General features: G+C 58.7%; 2 protein-coding genes and 1 long non-coding RNA gene across 6 annotated transcripts; 2 read left to right on the top strand and 1 right to left on the bottom strand.

Moving 5' to 3' along the window:
- The first annotated feature begins 499 nt into the window (after positions 1-499).
- KIRREL2 (kirre like nephrin family adhesion molecule 2) lies at positions 500-8,397 on the top strand. The gene is made up of 15 exons (XM_072779969.1): positions 500-764; positions 957-1,106; positions 1,657-1,806; positions 1,973-2,133; positions 2,518-2,668; positions 3,006-3,111; positions 3,233-3,381; positions 3,681-3,808; positions 3,900-4,032; positions 4,331-4,431; positions 4,557-4,776; positions 5,465-5,569; positions 5,862-5,962; positions 6,289-6,354; positions 7,466-8,397. Exons 1-15 carry the CDS (start codon positions 713-715, stop codon positions 7,799-7,801), a joined length of 2,109 nt encoding a protein of 702 aa, XP_072636070.1. The 5' UTR covers positions 500-712; the 3' UTR covers positions 7,802-8,397.
- Positions 8,398-8,544: 147 nt separating this feature from the next.
- Positions 8,545-10,317, bottom strand: LOC140606492 (uncharacterized). The gene is made up of 3 exons (XR_012008822.1): positions 9,995-10,317; positions 8,914-8,984; positions 8,545-8,747 (listed from the first exon to the last, which is right to left on the bottom strand). It is a non-coding gene; the product is annotated as an uncharacterized lncRNA (long non-coding RNA).
- Positions 9,548-18,159, top strand: APLP1 (amyloid beta precursor like protein 1). Of its 4 annotated transcripts, none has more exons than XM_072779943.1 (17): positions 9,548-9,709; positions 10,567-10,710; positions 11,435-11,567; positions 11,776-11,885; positions 12,106-12,239; positions 12,349-12,533; positions 12,968-13,098; positions 13,475-13,549; positions 14,356-14,514; positions 14,592-14,720; positions 15,511-15,610; positions 16,374-16,481; positions 16,742-16,768; positions 16,951-17,021; positions 17,257-17,319; positions 17,451-17,594; positions 17,709-18,159. In XM_072779943.1, the coding sequence occupies exons 1-17, from the start codon at positions 9,563-9,565 to the stop codon at positions 17,805-17,807; spliced, it is 1,959 nt and encodes a 652-aa protein (XP_072636044.1). In that variant the 5' UTR covers positions 9,548-9,562; the 3' UTR covers positions 17,808-18,159. The 4 variants fall into 4 exon arrangements, with proteins under 4 accessions (XP_072636044.1, XP_072636034.1, XP_072636031.1 ...); XM_072779933.1 differs by having other exon boundaries at positions 11,773-11,885; positions 16,745-16,768; XM_072779930.1 differs by having other exon boundaries at positions 11,773-11,885.
- The last annotated feature ends 497 nt before the right edge of the window (positions 18,160-18,656 follow it).

Genomic DNA, 18,656 nt, shown 5'->3' with positions numbered 1-18,656 from the left:
ACGCGCAGGCACAGGGATATTCTGAGCTGGGGTTTCGAAGCGAGAAGAACTGAACCCCCTCCTCTCCTCAGGGGTCCCGGTTGCACCCCCAGGCACCCCAGTGTCCTCTTCCTGACCCGCAGGCCCAGGGGAGCGCCGGGCCCCGCCTCCCCGAGGCGCGGAAACTAGCGAAGCCCCAGGGGCTCCCATTTATAGCTCCGTTTCCACTCAGCGCGGTCCCTCCAGGACCGGGACTGACAAGTTTCTTCCACTCTCTCCCGCCGTGCCCCCCACAAGCCTGGGGGTGCAGGTGTCCACCCCAGCCGGGACGCCCTCCGTCGACCCAGGTGTTCAGGCTCCCAGACCCCAGGTTGGCTGGGGCGCCCGCGGGAAGACCCCGCCCTGCGGCGCCCCATTCATCCGCGTCTCGGCCGCGGGAGTTTCTCAATGGGAAGGGGCGGGGCCCGGGGGCGGGGCCAGTGGGATCCGGCCCTCCCCGATCTCTGAGAGACCCGGGGCGCGGAACCCGCCTGGGTGTCAGCGTTGGAGCCGGCTGCTGAGCAGACTCGGGGCGCTCCAGGCCGGGAACGGGGTGGCTCCTAGGCTGGGGCGAGGAGCCGGGCGCGAAGGGAGCTCCGACCGGAGCGGGGAGAGGTGTGCTGTTGAGGAAGGAGTTAGCAAGGAAGCCAGTGCAACAGCAAGTCTGCGGGATCTTGGGGGCCACACTTTCAGAATGCTGGTCCCCGCCCTCCTCGTCCTCCTCTTCTGCCTCCGAGGCCATGCAGGTACCTCGAGGGGCGGGTGAATTTGGGGGAGGACTGTTTGCCAGCTGCCTCTTTACTGGGTTAGAGGAGGGGGCTCTGACTCCTAGGTCTGCAGGAGAACTCTGGGAGGCTGGGCTCCTGGGTCCTGAATGAGGGAGCTAAGCTCATCGCTAAACTCAACCCTGCTCCACATCCCCCTCCCCGTCCTCCTAGGTCTGTCGCCCCATTTCCTGCAACAACCAGATGACCTGGTGGCACTCCTGGGGGATGAGGCCAGGCTGCCCTGTGCCCTGGGTGAATATTGGGGTCTGGTTCAGTGGACTAAGGATGGACTGGCTCTAGGGGGTGAAAGGGACTTGCCAGGTGAGACTGTTCTCTCTACTCAGGACGGTTTGGCTCCAGCTGTATCAATGGCTTGGGCTGTATCTGGGGTTCTGTTTTGACGTTTTCAAATTTGGAAAATTGTTGGGCTCGGGTAAACATCTGGGAGGTTTTAGCTTCTTCTCTGGGTGGGTAGTGGGTTTTTATTTGTATCACAAAATATTACATAAATGCAGAAACATACATGCATAGAGCATACAAGTAAGATTTGCCAAAAAGTTACTCGTGTAACTACTACTCATGTCTATGGTCAACTCCCCAGAAGCCTTTCCTATTCCTTTCTCCTATCATAGCCCTCTGCTCACCCCAGAGGGAGTATATCTAATCTGACTTCCATGGCAACTGTTTCTTCACTTTTCTCTGACTTTTTCACCCACCCCCAAGTTTGCCATGACTCTAGACTGAGAGGGGGTTAGAGTCTGTCTGGCCCAGCACCCACTTTGGGATGTCTTTCTGGTATGGGATGTCTGGGGAGGGAGGCTGGGGCCAGGAACTCAGAACCATGGTGTGACTGCCTCTTCCTTAACTTCAGGGTGGTCCCGGTACTGGATATCAGGGAATGCGGCCAGTGGCCAGCACGACCTTTACATTAGGCCCGTGGAGCTGGAGGATCAAGCATCATATGAATGTCAGGCTACACAAGCAGGCCTCCGCTCTCGACCTGCCCAACTGCATGTGCTGGGTGAGGACCCAGCTCACTTGTCCCTGGGAAACCTGGGGAGGGGGGTGGACAGCCAGTGCTAGCTGAGTATCGGAGTCCAGGGAGCCCAGAGGGATGGTCATTAGAGCTGGGAAGATTGGGGCTTCTGGTTCCAGGATCCAGCTCTGACCCCAGTCTACACCCACAGTGCCCCCAGAAGCCCCCCAGGTGCTGGGCGGCCCCTTTGTGTCTCTGGTTGCTGGGGTTCCTGCGAATCTGACCTGTCGAAGCCGTGGGGATGCCCGCCCCACCCCTGAGCTGCTGTGGTTCCGAGATGGGATCCGGCTGGATGGGACCACCTTCCACCAGGTCAGGTCCAAATCCCTATGCAGCCCTTGGCCATGCAGGGATGTTTGGGATCCAGTCAGACCACAGGCTTATCCAGAGGAGAGAAGGGCATGGGAGGGAAGAGGTTCAAGTGTTGGGACCCTTGGTATGTGATTAAGGTTAAGGACTCCAGAGCCAGACTACCCAGGTTCAAATCCTGACTCAACGACTTGGTAGTTGGTTGATCTTGAGTTCAAGGAGCTTAACCTCTCTGTCCATCAGTTTCATTATCTGTACAATAGGGACAATAATATTCACTTCATAGGGCACTTGTGAAGATTATACATGTAAAATGCTTAGAAGTGACACATAGTAAACACTGTATAAGGGGTAGATGAAATCATTGTTATTATTCATAACCTCCAGCCCCTGCTGAAGGAAGGAACAACTGGGTCAGTGGAGAGCATCTTATCCTTGACTCCTTCCAGCCACGATGATGGAGCCACCTTGGTCTGTCGGGCCCGGAGCCAGGCCCTGCCCTCGGGGAAGGATACAGCTATCACACTGAGCCTGCAGTGTGAGTGCAACTAGACACTGGCCCTGAAGCCAGAGACCTTTGGGAAAAGAGGGGCCTGAGGACTGGATTCCAGGGTATGAGGAAGGAGGAGGCTGTGGACCTGGGGCCCTGGAGGCATTGGGAACTGGAGTCCTGGGCTCCCAGCTCAAAAGGAAGAGGATACTGGGGACCCAGAGTGGGCATTGGCAGAGGAGCCTGGGCACCATGGGGACCCAGAGTGGGCATTGGAAGAGGAGCCTGGCCACCCAGCCTGTGAGAGGCTGGGCATTGGACTCAGGAGCTCCACGGAGGTGTTCCAGGTCCTTGCCCACCGCCGACCGCTGACCCACCTCCGCAGATCCCCCAGTGGTGACTCTGTCTGCGGAACCACAGACTGTGCTGGAGGGAGAGAAGGTCACTTTCCTGTGCCAGGCCACAGCCCAGCCTCCTGTCACTGGCTACAGGTGAGGACGATGGTCACCTCTCCTCAGGCCCGAGCACGCATTTGGGGAAGACTGAGATTGGGACGTCCGTGGGTGTCCTTGGGGAGCAGGGACGACGCGAACAGCCCCACTCCCCCCGCAGGTGGGCAAAGGGAGGCTCCCCGGTGCTCGGGGCCCGCGGGCCAATGCTGGAGGTCGTGGCAGACGCCTCATTCCTGACTGAGCCGGTGTCCTGCGAGGTCAGCAACGCTGTGGGCAGCGCCAACCGCAGCACCGCGCTGGACGTGCAGTGTGAGCCGGGGCGAGCCCTGGGTGTGGCCAGAGCGGGGCAGACCGCCTGGGGTTAGGGGCTGGAGGGGGGCGTGGCCGCGGCCGGCCGCGGGAGGAGGGGGAGCGGGAACAGGACGTAGGCAGGGATTGGCTGTGCTGGGTCAGAGGCGGGCCGGGGGCGGGGCCGGGGCGTGCGAGCCGAGTTGCCGCCGACTGGCCGCCGGTACTTGGGCCCTTGGGGTGTCGTCCCTGAGTGGCTCATCCCGGGTCAGAAGCTGCATCCCTCCCCGGCCATGCGACGTCTCCTCTCTCTCCTCCAGTCGGGCCAGTTCTGCAGGCAAGGCCAGAGCCCATGTCAGTAGACATAGGGGAAGACGCTTCCTTCAGCTGTGCCTGGCGCGGGAACCCGCTCCCACGGGTAACTTGGACCCGCAGCGGGGACGCGCAGGTGAGACCCGATCTGGGGCCCGCGGCCGTGGCTGGCGATGGACGGGGCTTCCCCTCGAGGTCCTGCCCCTGACGCCCCTTCCCCATCCCAGGTGCTGGGCTCCGGGCCCACGCTGCGTCTTCCGTCGGTGGGGCCCGAGGACGCCGGCGACTACGTGTGCAGGGCTGAGCCGGGGCTCTCGGGCCTGGGGGGCGGCGCCGCGGAGGCCAGGTTGACGGTGAACGGTGAGCACGCGGCGCTTCCCAGAAGGCCGGAGAGCCCGGGACGGGGAACGCGCGGAGCCGGCGAGCGCTCAGCGGGGTGGGCGAGGCCTGGAAGGGCGCGCTCTCTGGACGGGGGCCCGGGGGTAGGAGCGGGACCCGGCGCGGCGAGCCCCCGGGAGGATCCGAGGCTGCCGAGGGGCGTGGCCTGGTTGAGCGGCGTTGGTGGGAAGGGCCAGGACCTGGCCGCGCCTGATTGACAGCCGGAGCCTCCGCGGGGGGGCAGCGCTTCTCTCTCACGCGCCCGCAATCTCCAAACCAGCTCCCCCCATCGTGACCGCCCTGCATTCTGCGCCCGCCTTCCTGAGGGGCCCCGCCCGCCTCCAATGTCTAGTCTTCGCATCCCCGGCCCCAGATGCCGTGGTAAGGAAATGTCCCCGCTCTCCTGACCGTCAGGCCGGACCTCCAAAACTGCTGTGACCGACACCCTGCCGCCCTTCCCTCCCTTTCCAATCTCCTTAATGACTTTCCTTTTTTTGTGCCCCCAGGTCTGGTCTTGGGATGAGGGCTTTCTGGCGGCGGGGTCGCAGGGTCGGTTCCTGGTGGAGACATTCCCAGCCCCAGAGGGCCGCGGGGGACAGGGCCCAGCCCTGATCTCTGTGCTACACATTTCCGGGACCCAGGAGTCCGACTTCAGTCGGGGTTTCAACTGCAGTGCCAGGAACCGCTTGGGTGAGGGAGGCACCCAGGTCAGCCTGGGCCGTAGAGGTGAGATTCCTGGCCTGAAGTCTCCAAATCTGAGGATCTCAAACCCCCAAAGTGCCGCAATCTCAAACCCAGGACCTCCAAATGCGGACTACCTCAAACCTTGAAAGCCTCAAAGCTCATGAGTCCCTTGAATCCTGAGTCACCCCCCCAACAGTAAATTCCTTTAAATATAGAATTCTAAACTGAGAGGCCCCCCCACACTTAGGTGCCCCAAAGGAGGGAGGCTCCAAATATGGGGAATTGCAAAATTAAAAACCCCTCAAACTCTAGGACTCCCTAAGGCCAGGGAGTTTAAAACCTGTGGAACCCCAAATTCAAGAGGCCTTAAAGCTGAAGGACCCCAAGCTAGAGACTACAGACTTGGGTATCCTCAAACTTGACGGCCTTTTGAACCCAGACACTTCAACCCAAGCAAGCCAAATCCCAGTTCCCCAGTTCCTCCTTGGGCCTCACACTTAGTCTCCTCAGAACACCCCTTCTTGGGACACCTGGGTGGCTCAGTGGTTGAGCATCTGCCTTCAGCTCAGTTGTGATCCTGGAGTCCTGGAATCGAGTCCTGCATCGAGTTCCCTGCAGGGCGCCTGCTTCTCCTTCTGCCTATGTCTCTACCTCTCTCTCTGTGTCTCTCACGAAGAAATAAATAAAATCTTTAAAACAAAAACAGAAACACCCCTTCTCCTCCCTGTAGACTTGCTGCCTACTGTGCGGATTGTGGCTGGAGTGGCTGCTGCAGCCATGACTCTTCTTATGCTCATCATTGGGATGACCCTCTGCTGCTGGCGCCACGGCAAGGGTGAGTGACTGCGCCCTACCTCAGTACCATCCCCTACCTCACCCCCAACTGACCTGGCCTTGACCTGGTCCCAGTCCCACCTCTTTGGTCTCTGGCTCACCTTCAGGCCCTGATTCCTCCCTCAACCCCTATGTCCATCTTCTCAGCATCACACTCCTTAACCTACCAGCTTCCTGTTGGTACACAGCCTCTTGACCCAGCCCAGTCCTCTTTCTTCCTGCTCCCTGGTCTCCACAAACTGTGACCCTGCCCCCATCACTTTTCTCTGCTGCCCCACTGTCCCTGGCCTCAGCCTCTTTCTCCAAGCAAAAGAACCTGGTGCGAATCCCAGGCAGCAGCGATGGCTCCAGTTCTCGGGGTCCTGAGGAGGAGACAGGAAGCGGCGAGGACCAGGTAGGATGTCCCCAGACCCAACTCTGCCTCTAGAACAATTCGTAACCTAGTCCCAACTGCTCTCCTAGTCCCAACTGGGCCCTCCAACTCAAAGAGGGTCTGGGTCCCGACAAGTGACCCCCAAGTCCAAATATGCCCCTGACCCACCCAGTTATCACCTAGACCAAATATGTCCCAGGGCCCTTTGTCTTGTATCTGGACCCCAGCTCCAGGAGCTCTTGGCCCTGCCTGGTCCCCAGTGCCCCCAGCTGAGGAGTTGTCAGTGTTTGGCACTGGGCCAACAGGATCCTCTGAGCACTCCCTCTTAACTCAACACCCTACCCCAGGGCCCCATCGTGCACACGGACCACAGTGACCTCGTTCTGGATGAGGAGGGGGCTCTGGAGACCAAGGTGAGTGTTGGAAACAGAGGAGTTCCCTTCACTGGGTCTCTAGCTATCTCCCTGTTTGGTCCCCTCCCTTTTCATGCTGTTGCCCCCCAGATGAGGGGCCTAGCCCCCCCTTCACACTTTCTTCTTGCCTCCTAGGCCTCTTCACTCACCTCCACAGCCTGTTTGCACATCTGCTGATTATGCCCACAATCCTGTCCAGCCTTGGCCTCACTCAGCCTGTGCTTTCCCATCACACCCCCACCTCAGGCCTCCTGGATGCCTCTGCCAGGTCCCCCACTGGCCTCAGTTCTCCCCACACCTGCCCCTTTTGTGAGTCCCCTTCTTTTGAGCTCCATGGACCTCAGTCCCCAGTCCAGAGCCTTTCTCTGTCTCCTGTGTACATAGCACGTGCCATTCCACTGGCTTGAAACACTACTTTCCTTCCCATACCTACCTGATTCTGTCCTTCGTTCCTCTGGTCTCAGCCCAAATATTTCTTATTCTAGAAAGCCCGTGCTTCCCTCCTCACTGCCCTGATCATTCTGTGTTCCGCCTGTCACAACCAGGACCACTCTGCCCTGGCCTCCTGTCTCAGCCCTGAAACCCTGCTTGTGCTTCCCCATCAAGCCTTATCACTCTGCCTGTACTTCCCCCATCACTACTCTGACCCCTTTGGACTTAGGGGATTTGCCATTTGCTCCTTGGCCTGGGATCTCCATGAAGGCAGGACCCTGTCTCTCCCCACAATAGATACCTCTAGCAACAGCGTAAGGCATGACACAGAATCAAAGCCTTGGGGCTGGTGGGCAGGTGACTGAATGTCTTGGTCTCAATCTGTCTGTTCCTGCTGCATCTCCTTCCATAGCACCAGGCCCTAGCAGGCCTCTGTTCTTCTGTTGCTGCCTTTTTCTGCCCATTTCCTTCTGTCCCTTTGTTTCTTGTCATTGTTTTCTTGCCCCTTTTTGTCTTCCTATCAGTCTATATGTCTGTCTTTCTCTCTGGGTCTCCACTTGCTACTGTTTCTGTCTTTTTGTCTCTCTCTAGGTCTTGCTTTAAGTGTGACTCTCCATTAGGGACCCTAACCTCCCCCAATATCCTCAAATACCTTAACCAATCCAATTTGTCCCCTCAGGATCCAACCAATGGTTACTACAAGGTCCGAGGAGTCAGTGTGAGCCTGAGCCTTGGTGAAGGCCCTGGAGGAGGCCTCTTCCTGCCGCCCCCCTCCCCTCTTGGACCTCCAGGGACCCCTACTTTCTATGACTTCAACGCACACCTAGGCATGGTCCCCCCCTGCAGACTGTATAGAGCTCGGGCAGGTTATCTCACCACACCCCACCCTCGAGCTTTCACCAGCTACATCAAACCTACATCCATTGGACCCCCAGATCTGGACCCCAGGACTCTACCCTTCCCCTATGCTGCCTTCCCCACACCCAGCCACCCGCGTCTCCAGACTCATGTATGATACCTCTCCAAATGAAGAGGCCTAGAATCTTCAACTTGCCATAATGGATTGTCCTGATTTCTAAGGAACCAGAAAAAAAGTTGGTGACCTTACTCCTCCAAAACTGAACATTGATGGGAGAGAAAGATCATTACGATCATCTGGATCACTAGTGTACAATCAGCTCAGCCAAAGGGGATGCTCCAAGTGGGAGCAAGATGGCCACTTGACCAACTATTCCCCAGTGTAAAAGAGATTCCAGATGGCAGATGAGCTCTTTGTAGGGGGGTGGGGACAGGAGGTGTTAGGAGGTAGGGGCAGGGATGGACGTTATTTCCAGACATTGAAAGAAGAGATTTCAAGGTGACCGATCACCTATACTGAGAAGACAGGCAACATAGGACAGATTAAGATGGAAGCCAGACCAGGCCCCTGTCCTGGTTCTCCCTGAGGGGCACTTTGCTTGGCCAATGGAAGTGCAGCCAAGATGGCTGTTCACTCTCTGGGAACCCAAGAGAGCGACTATCTTGATCCCTTCCAAGGTCTTTAAAGGTCCTGGAAGAATTGAATCCACCAAGGAGTGAGGATAGGGTGAGAACTGCCAGCAGGAGAGGGGAAGAGGGTGGGGTGGGTAGGGGTGGAATCTGGGGATAAGAATATTTATGTTTAATAAAAAAATGTTGAGAAGTGAATGCGTCTTGGGGATTCTCCTGGCATCATTCACTACCTTACGGAAGGAAGAGGTCCATTAAATCTGCCCCAAGGCCCTTCCTCTACCCTAGGCGATGAGTGGCTGTAGGAACAAACCATGAACCACCTCTCGGCCCTTTATTACCCACTTGGCCCTCTAAGCTCTTTTGACACACATCTACCCAAACATACATGCGCAGATGCACATACAGGACGAGTGCTCCAGTGGGCTTGGGGAAGACCGCATTCTAGTTATTTGAGGAAACAGCAGTGAGCCCTGGAGAGGGAGGGTGAGAGAATAGAAATGCCGGGGTCCTCAAAGCAAGGATGGGCTGAGCCCCTCGCCCCGACGTGCTGGGTACCTGACTCAGGTCATCCTTAAAGGAAGGGCCTGGGGGCTTTGGTTTATGAATCCCCGAGCTAGGAATTAAAGGTCTAGACACCTGGGATCCTTGGAAGGCAGAGCAGAAGGCCAAGACTCCGGGGAGAAAGGGCAGGGGCTTGGTCTCAGGTCCTGAAAAGAAGGTGACTTTAGCCCCGACTCCTGGAACCGAGGGAGAAGGGGACCGGCCCTCAGCTGCGGGGTCCTCCACTGGGGGAATTTGGGGGGCCCGTATTCCTGGGACCTCCGGGGAGGAATTTGCTGGGGGGAGAGGTCTCCAACGCCGGCGCGACTGCAAGAGGAGGCTGATGTGGGAGTGTCTGGGTCTGAGGGAGGGAAAGCCGGGCGCGAGGGGCCTAGGAAAGGCTCTGCACGGCGGAGCGCACGACCCAGACTCCGGGCCAGGCCCCGGCACGCGCTGGGATCCCGGGGCTCTGGGCGGGGGCCCGCGCCCCCCCCCCCAGCCCCCGGCCGCCCGCGCCCCCCCCCCCGGCCCCGGGCCGCCCCAGGCTGCGCAGAGCCGCCGCGCTATTGTCCTGGCCGCGAAGGCGGGGCCGGCGCGGGGCGGGGCTGGCGGCGCCGGCGCAGCCCGGGGGCGGCGGGAGGAGGAGGCGGCGGCGGCGGCGGCGGCGCTGGGAGCTCCTGTCACCGCTGGGGCCGGGCCGGGCCGGGCGGGAGCGCAGGGGACGCGAGGGCGCGAGGGCCGGGACATGGGGCCCAGCAGCCCCGCCGCTCGCGGTCTGGGCCGCCGCCGGGGTCCGCCGCCGCTGCCGCTGTCGCTGCCGCTACTGCTGCTCCTCCTGCGCGCGCAGCTCGCCGTCGGGAGCCTGGCCGGTGGGAGCCCCGGCGCGGCCGAGGTGAGGCCCGGCCGGGTCCTGGGGGATGGGGGACGGGGCGGGCCCGGGCCCGGGACCCGGACGCGGACACGTCCAGGGCGGAAAGCGCAGTCCTTCCAGCCGAGGGGCCGGCCCCTAACGCCCCTAACGGCACGAGGCATCCAGGAACCCAGGAGTTCAGGCCCCAGCCTCCGTCCGCCCCTAGCTTAGGAACTGGCCGTTCCAGAGCCCCCGGTCCCCAAAGTCCACCCTCTTGACCTAGGTGACTCAGCCCCAACCCCTTCCCACCCAAACATGGGGACCCACCAGACAGTAAGACACCCGGTTCCAAGTGTGTTGGTCCCTGGCATCCTCTGGACCCATTTGAAGGCTCCCGCAGCCTCCCAGAACCCAGGAGTCCGGGTCCCCAGCCACCGACCCCCGCCCGACCCAGGATGTGGCTCTCCAGCCCAGGCCTGCAGGGCCCTGAAGCCAGGCCTTGTCGTCTTTGCGTCGGAGAATGGGACCCTGAGCTAGGGACGGAGGGAGGAGGGGCCAGAACGCCTGGGTTCTGGCCTCCTCCCCCGCGATTAGGTTTTAACCCCTTCGGGCTTCAGTGCGGCTGCGCCGGGGTGGGGGCGGAGCCTGTCTCCGCGGCAACAAGGCCGCGAGACACCCCGGGGACCTGGGTCGCCGTGGCAACGGGAGAGCTGGGGCGCCCCCGCCCAGTGGGAGCTGTTTCCCGGGGAACAGTCCCTCTTAGGAGGCGGGTGCGCGGTGCTTTGCGGAGGGGGCTGGCGCTGGGGGGTCTGAACCTCTGGGTCCTACGGAGCAAACGTCCGGGGGACACACGTGCGGGCGTCCCGGGGCCCTCGCTGACCCCTCTGACCCGACCCCAGGCCCCGGGGTCGGCCCAGGTTGCTGGACTATGCCGGCACCTAACCCTTCACCGGGACCTGCGCACCGGCCGCTGGGAACCAGACCCACAGCGCTCGCGACGCTGTCTCCGGGACCCGCAGCGCGTGCTGGAGTACTGCAGACAGGTGGGCGGGCCCTGCTGGAGGGGCGTGGTCAGCGAGCCGGGTCCCCCGAAAGAAGCTAGTGGTGCAAAAGGCAAGGTCCGGGGAGGATGAGGGATCCAAGTAGGCCGGGGAAGCTAGGGGGCGTGGCCGAGAAAGAGGCGAATTTAGGATCTGTTTTTGAGAAACTAGGTCAGGAAAGAACTGTGCAAAGAGGGCCGGTTAAGGATGGTATCCAGTGAAGAGGCAGTTTAGCAATATGGGGTGGGTCCTTAAAGAGTAGGAATGTCGGTGAGCGTGGCCAAAGGAGAGGCGGGGCTCAGAAAAAAGACCTTTTGGACCTGCAGGATGGGAAATGGGGTGGAGCCCAATGAGAGTGGAAAGCTGGGAGGGTGGCTTCTTCGAAAAGGCAGTTCTAATGCAAAGAGAAAGGACACTTCCTGAGAAGCCAAACCGAGGAAGAGGTGAGGCTTAAGGGAGGACCAAACCTGTTGGGGGAGGGGACAGAAGTGACCAGAAGAGAGATGGATTTACAGGGATCAAGTTTCTGGGTGGTTTGTCGGGGCTTCTGAACGAGAGCTACTGGGGGCGTGGCCAGGGGCCTGCTGGCTGAGATTTCTAAGACCGATTTTAAGGAGAAGCAGAACCTAGGGTGATCACTAGAGCCTTGAAAAGGGACGTGGCCAGTGGTAAGCACGGCTGACAGGGGTGAGGCTGTGGGTTGATCGCCCCCACCCGGTGCCCCCAGATGTACCCGGAGCTGCAGATTGCACGTGTGGAACAGGCGACGCAAGCCATCCCCATGGAGCGCTGGTGCGGGGGTGCCCGGGGTGGCCGCTGTGCCCATCCCCACCACCAGGTTGTGCCTTTCCGCTGCCTGCGTGAGTTACAGACTGGAGGAGGGGAACAGAAGTGGGGGTATCCCGCGGGTGAGATTCTGGGCCCTGGGCTCAGGCTCACGTTAGGGATCTGGACGTCTGGGTCCGGAGTGGGGCAGAGAAATCTCGAGGATAAAATGTCTGGATTCAGAGGAGGGTGGAGCTAGTGTCTGTGGGAAGGTCTCACTCTGGTACCCCCACACCCCAGCAGGTGAATTCGTGAGCGAGGCCCTGCTGGTGCCTGAAGGTTGCCGGTTCTTGCACCAGGAGCGCATGGACCAGTGTGAGAGTTCCACCCGGAGGCATCAAGAGGCGCAGGAGGTCAGGATCCTGGCCCATCCATCCTCACCCCCTAGAACCCGGGATTCCAGTCCCCTAACAGAACCTGAGTCTGGGCCTCAGCCCCCTCTTCCCACTGGGACAGAATCAGGAATCCAGGCTCCCAGCCCCATCAGACCCCAAGCCCCAGGCACCCGGGCTCCCCTCTACCCCTCTCCTAACACACAATCGTGGCATCTGGGCCTATCCTATTCTTCTGCAGGCCTGCAGTTCCCAGGGCCTCATCCTGCATGGTTCCGGCATGCTTTTGCCCTGTGGCACAGATCGGTTCCGAGGTGTGGAGTATGTGTGCTGCCCCCCGCCAGTGACCCCCGATCCGTCTGGGACAGCAGCTGGGTGAGTGGGAGGGAACCTTCCATGCACATCCCGAGGCTCCTGAGGCAGGAAATGGAAGCCTGGGGACCCAGGTCAGATTCTCATTGCCTTAAGTCTTCTGTTCCCTCAGTGACCCCTCCACCCGCTCCTGGCCCCTAGGGGGCAGAGTAGAGGGGGCTGAGGAGGAGGAAGAAGAGGAATCCTTCCTACAGCCGGTGGATGATTACTTTGTGGAACCCCCACGGGCTGAAGAGGAAGATGAGGAGGAAAGAATTCTACCCTCAAGCTCCCATAGCCCTGCAGGGGTCAGCAAAGGTGAGACAGTCTCTGGACCCTTAGTTCCCTCTTCCCTGGAGGGAAGATGATTTGAGGGAGCCTTAGTGTAGAGGCATCTTTAGGCGGGACCTGTTGGGGAGAGAGCTGGGGGGAATGGAAGGGATGGGAGTACCTTGGGATAAAGAAGAGGTGGGAGGGCTGTCCTGTGAAGAATGCAAAGGCTGAGGGTGGTTTGGGGTACCTGGAGGTAGAAGAGCCATCTGGTAGTTCCTAAGGATTATTTTGGGGAAGCTTAAAGGATGGTATAATGGATTCCTAAGCTTGACAAGAACAGGCCCGGTTCAGAACTATATCTCTCATGATGCCCCGTAGCAGCTATGGTTATGTGGACACATGGTGGTCTCCAGCGTGCTCTAGGGAGGGGAGGTGACCTGGCCATGGGCTTTGGGATTCCCTGACTCCTGGCCTTGCAGTGACCACCACTCCAAGGCCCACAGATGGTGTGGATGTGTACTTCGGCATGCCTGGAGAAATCAGCGAGCACGAGGGGTTCCTGCGGGCCAAGATGGACCTGGAGGAACGAAGGATGCGCCAGATTAATGAGGTGATGATCCTAGGAGCCCCAGGATTTCCCACAACACAGAACTCCCTAAATACCAGGGATTTCCTCAGGTGCACATTGAAGCTGCCTCCAAAGACTCCCCAAGCCCCCATCAACCCCTAGCCCTCAACACCACCTCTAAGATGACCAGAGATCCCTGACCCACCTAGAATCCCACTGAGAGGCCACCAACATTCTATGGAAACTCTGGTACACTGTGTCCTTCCACTTTAAATTCTTTCGGAGCCTTGACCTCTTGTGAACCCAAGAGCCAGTGGGACTTAAGGCATCTGGAGCCTCTGAAGTCTTGAAGAGGGATTGGGGAACTCACTGGGTAGAGGGTAGATTGCAGGATCCTGAAGCTCCCCCTTGACCTTAGGTGATGCGTGAATGGGCCATGGCAGACAACCAGTCCAAGAACCTGCCTAAAGCAGACAGACAGGCCCTGAACGAGGTAAGACACCCTCCAGCGGGTCCTAGTCATGCCCGTCCACTGCCTAGGACGCACCTGGTCTCAGCCTGGTTCTACCTGCCCGGTCTCATTCGGTTCCACCCCTTCCTAGTTATAGTGGTCTCTCCTGGCCCGGCCCCCCAGTTGGTCCCACCCCTCTCAGCCTATGACTCTCTCCTCAGACTGGCCATGTTTGGCTTTGTCTTAACTTGATCCTTCCCTCTGAGGGCCCCGCTCTGCGGTCCTGTCCCCAGCTGAGCTCCTGCAGGTGCAGCTGGGCCTTCTCAGCCTCCTCAGCCTCACATCCATGTTCGGCCCTGCCCCCTGATGCTGGTCCCACCCCTCTAATCTCACTTGTACTCAATCCCTCCTCAGTAGGCCCAGTATCAGGACTCACCCATCACCTTCAGGCCTCATTCAGGTTAGCCCCATTCCTGACTCTTGTTGCACTCTTCTATGTCCTATTTCAGCACAGACCATTTCCAGTTGGCCCTGCCCAGGTCTAGAGCCTTACCTGTCCTATAATAGTTGGAAAGTATTTCACCTGAACACCAGCCAGCTCAGTTCCTAGATTGTTCCCACTCAGTACAGTTTACATCCTTAGATCAAGTCCCAGTTGGCCTGGTCCTGCCTGCACTATGCCTGGCCCTGAATCCCCACCCCTTCCATCAGTGTCCTGTGATCGATTCTACTCCTGCCTACACCCCCCTCCACCACTTGGCCCTAGAGCCCTGCCTTTCCAGACTGCCTTTGACCCAGACTTTCCCCCGTCTTCACCTTTCCTGGCCCTGTGCTCACCTCCTCGCCAGCACTTCCAGTCCATTCTGCAGACCTTGGAGGAGCAGGTATCTGGTGAGCGACAGCGCCTGGTGGAGACCCATGCCACCCGAGTCATTGCTCTCATCAACGACCAGCGCCGGGCTGCTCTGGAAGGTTTCCTGGCGGCGCTGCAGGGAGATCCACCTCAGGTGCTGGAGCCGTGGGGACAGAGGGCAGAGGGTGAAAAGATCTGGGGCAGGCCCAGCAGCCTTCATCCCTTCCACAGGCAGAGCGCGTCCTGCTGGCCCTGCGGCGTTACCTGCGAGCAGAGCAGAAGGAACAAAGGCACACACTGAGGCACTACCAGCACGTGGCTGCTGTGGATCCTGAGAAGGCCCAGCAGATGCGCTTCCAGGTGCTCAGATCCTTCCAGCTCCCAAATATCCTGCCATCCCTCAGACCCCAGGGTCTGGGACCCCATCCCTCAGATGCTCTTTCTGTCCCTTGGATTTCTTCCCAAACCTGGCAACCCCCCACCCCTGTGCCTTGGGACCCTTTGTAGCCCCTCACATCCCTACTCTTTGATCCTGGCCACCACCCGCATGCCTTTGACCCCCTTCTTGTCCCTTGGATTCCTTTCCCAGAATCCCCCTCCTGAGCCTCGAATCCTCTCTGTCCTTCACCCCACTGCTTTTCCATGCAGCCCTTGCTCTGTGCCCTCAAATCCCAGTCCCTAGTTCTTGGATGTTCTCTTCCTGTCCCCAACCACTCCATTCTATGCTTTTGAACTCAAGTCTTGCCCTGAACCACATCATTTCCCTATAAGCCTCTAATCCTATTTCCCTCTCTGTAACCCCTGAAACCTCACGTTCTATTCCTCAGACTTACGCTTGCTTCCTATTTTCTACGCCGTGTTCCTTGTATCCTACACCTACATTGTCCCTTGTGTACTCTCCCTGGTGACTGCTCCCTTCCCTTCTGGCTCACTTCCTTTTCCAAGCCCCTCACTTCCTGTCTTCTGTACATCTTTTCTTTTTCTTTTTATTCTGCGTCTCCAGTTTTCTTCCTCCTGTGGCCCAATTCCTGGCCATTTTACCCTACTTCCTGCCCATTGTACATGTTCCTTTTTCTTGGACCCTACCCTGCCTCAGTTTCCCCATCTCTCCCTACTGCCCGGTTCATCCTTCATGCTCACTCCCCCACAGGTGCAGACCCATCTTCAAGTAATTGAAGAGAGGATGAACCAGAGCTTGGGGCTGCTTGACCAGAACCCCCGCCTGGCTCAGGAGCTGCGGCCCCAGATCCGTGAGTACCTGTGACCCCTGGTTCCCATTCCAGATCTGGAAGGGCAGATCCTGATTCCCAATCATTGCTTCCACCAACACCCCTGTCACCATTTCCATTATTTATTCCTACGTAATAAACTCCAGAACTTAGTGGCTTAAAACAACCATTTTCTTTGCTCCTGACTCTGCCATCTGGTCTGGATTCTGCTGGGTGCTCCTTCTGCCAGCCTTGCCAGTAGTCCAGTGTGTGGCAGTGTCTGGCTAGCAGATCCGCTGGGGACCCTGTCACAGATGGGCCTCTCTCCCTCTCCAGGTCAACGCAGGGTCTCTTCTCCATGGAGCCCCTTCACGTGGTCTCAGCAGGGTACCCGGGTCTCCTCCATAGTGGCTCAGGCTCCCCATACAGGACAGCGAACGCTGTCAGGGCTTCTCAAGGCAGGGGCCCACCTTCTCTTGGTTAAGGCAAGGGACAACCCCAGTCCAGATTCAAAGGCAGGGACCCACACGAGAGCAGGAACACCAGAAAGTGTGACCTGTTGCAGCCCCCGGATCTGTTGTGACTTACTACGGCATATCCCACACCTAATCCTGCTCTTTAAAGAAGCCATTCTCTTGAAACCTCAACCTCCATCCTCCCTTCCAGGGGTATCTCCATCTAGCTCCCCACTTTCCCAGATCACACTTGTGGCTATGCCTGATCACTCTACTGTTAGGGTGCTGTTTATTCACCCAGTTTTGTTTTGAGGCATGATCTCGACTCCCTTTCTGCATGTTCCCCTCAGAGGAGCTCCTCCACTCTGAGCACCTGGGTCCCAATGAATTGGAAGTCCCCGCCCCAGGGGGCAGCAGTGAGGACAAGAGTGGGCTGCAGCCTCTGGATTCCAAAGATGGTGAGTTAACCCAGATATAGATAATCCCAGACTTGGGGGGACAAGCACCCACCCTCAATTCTAACTCCTTAAAGTCTGGGGGTATCTTAGCTACTGCAGTGAGTGGGAGAGGATAGGAACGGATGTCTAAGGCTGTGGAGGCCTCTGTAGGATCCTTGATCCTCCTGCCTTGGCCCCCGGGAGGGTGCGTCTCCACTCTTTCCTCGATGATGCCCTCCTTTCTTCACTGTTCCACCTGTCTTGCCTCCTCTGGCTGCCAGCAGACACCCCCGTGGCTCTTCCAAAAGGTGAGTATCTCACAGAATAGATCCCAGCCACCAAACCCCACTAGTCCCTGAGCCTGGAATGGAAAAGGGTCCTTGGGAACTCCAGACCTGCTGGGGTAGAGTCCAGTGCCCCTTCTGACCGCCTCCTCAGGCAGAGAATCGCATTCTCGATTCTCCGGAATAAGATAGGCCTTGGGGGTTAGGGTCCACAGAACAAGATGCTGCATCCTCTGGGAAAGAGAAGATGTCCCCCCTGGAGCAGTACGAGCGAAAGGTAGGTCAGACCTATGGGTGCCTGAGGGTAGATGGGAGAGGGGTCCCGGACTCCTAGGTCTGAAGGAGGAGGGTTATAGGGGTGTGGATTCCTTGGCCTGAGGGAAGAAGGGATTGAGGACATGGACTTTGGAGTCCTAGGGAAGAAGAAGGCTGGGGGATGCCCTACTGGGGCCCAGGGGAGGAGGAGGCTGGGGCCCAGACTCCTGAGTCCCTGACACCTCCTGCTTCCCCAGGTGAATGTGTCTGTTCCAAGGGGTTTTCCTTTCCACTCATCGGAGATTCAGAGAGATGAGCTGGTAAGAGGAGGACTGTTCTCGTTACCTAGGGGGAGAGGTCAGAAGTCAGTGACTAGGCTGTGACTCCCAAAGCCACACAGGGCCTTGGCGAGCCTCAAAGATGGCCCCTGCCCCCTGTCCTCTCCATGCAGGCACCAGCCGGGACAGGTGTGTCCCGAGAGGCCGTGTCTGGTCTGCTGATCATGGGAGCAGGTGGGGGCTCCCTGATTGTCCTCTCCCTGCTGCTCTTGCGCAGGAAGAAGCCCTATGGGGCTATCAGCCATGGAGTGGTGGAGGTGAGAAACACAAAGACGTGGTATGGGGGAGGAATGCCAGAGCCTGGCACAGAGGAACTGTGAGATCTTCGGTCAGGTCCCTATGCCCCTCCATCCCTCCGGCCCCTACTGCAGGTGGACCCTATGCTGACCCTGGAGGAGCAGCAGCTGCGTGAACTGCAGCGTCACGGCTATGAGAACCCCACCTACCGCTTCCTGGAGGAACGACCCTGAACCAGCCCCTTCACCCCTTTGGCTGAGCTCAGACCTTCCCTCTTCCTGGCTCCCCAGAACCCCAACTCCCAGCCTGGGGGAGGGGTCTCAAAAATGTTCATTTCACACTCTTTGTGAGGGGGCTGGAAATTATTATTTCCCCTTTCCGATCCCAAATTCCACTCCCAAGAAATCCCCAGGTATTCCTAGCTGCCTCCCTGCTTGGGACTTTCTCATCTTAATTTATTTTGTAAGTTAATTTATTGTTCCCTAAGGTGACCACCAGCTTGGTCCCAGTGTTTGTTGTTTCCTAGAACTCACCCTCCCATGTGCTCTCCACTAACAACCCAATAAAATCCTTTACCCCACCGTGCCATCTTGCGTCTCTGTGGGGGGATCAATGTGTAATCACAGCGCTGGACACTGATGAGGATCCCCGCCCGGCCCTCCTTCACCCATTTAAACAGTCCGTAGGATCTTTAAGTCGGGGCGGAGCCTGTAGGAAGGGCCGGGATTGGCGTGCAGGGGGCGGGGCCCAAGGACGGCTCGGCTCCCCCAGCCCAGTCCGGAGCTTTCCGCGGTGCTGAACGGTTTGTTACTTCCAGGCCTCTGTTTGCTGAATCCCGGGAGTCGACTCCAAGGAAGTTGTGTCCTGGCAGTTTCTCCTGCCTTCACCCTCACACTCAATCACACACAGCATCCACCCCCAACCTGCGATCCCAAGGAGGGACTGAGACTCTCGAACCCCTCTTCTCATTCACAAGTTTTCATACCCTCTTCCGGAGGCAATAGGAATCCCCCTGATGCGTGGAAATTCCGGTTACATGTCCCAGAGGGGGGTATGTGATGTCTGCAAATGCCTATTGGAAC

This window comes from Canis lupus, chromosome 1 (genome assembly GCF_048164855.1).
Source record: "Canis lupus baileyi chromosome 1, mCanLup2.hap1, whole genome shotgun sequence".
NCBI classification, from domain to species: domain Eukaryota; kingdom Metazoa; phylum Chordata; class Mammalia; order Carnivora; family Canidae; genus Canis; species Canis lupus.
Note: the sequence above shows the minus strand (reverse complement) of the source record. Positions and strands in the feature narration are given on the sequence as shown.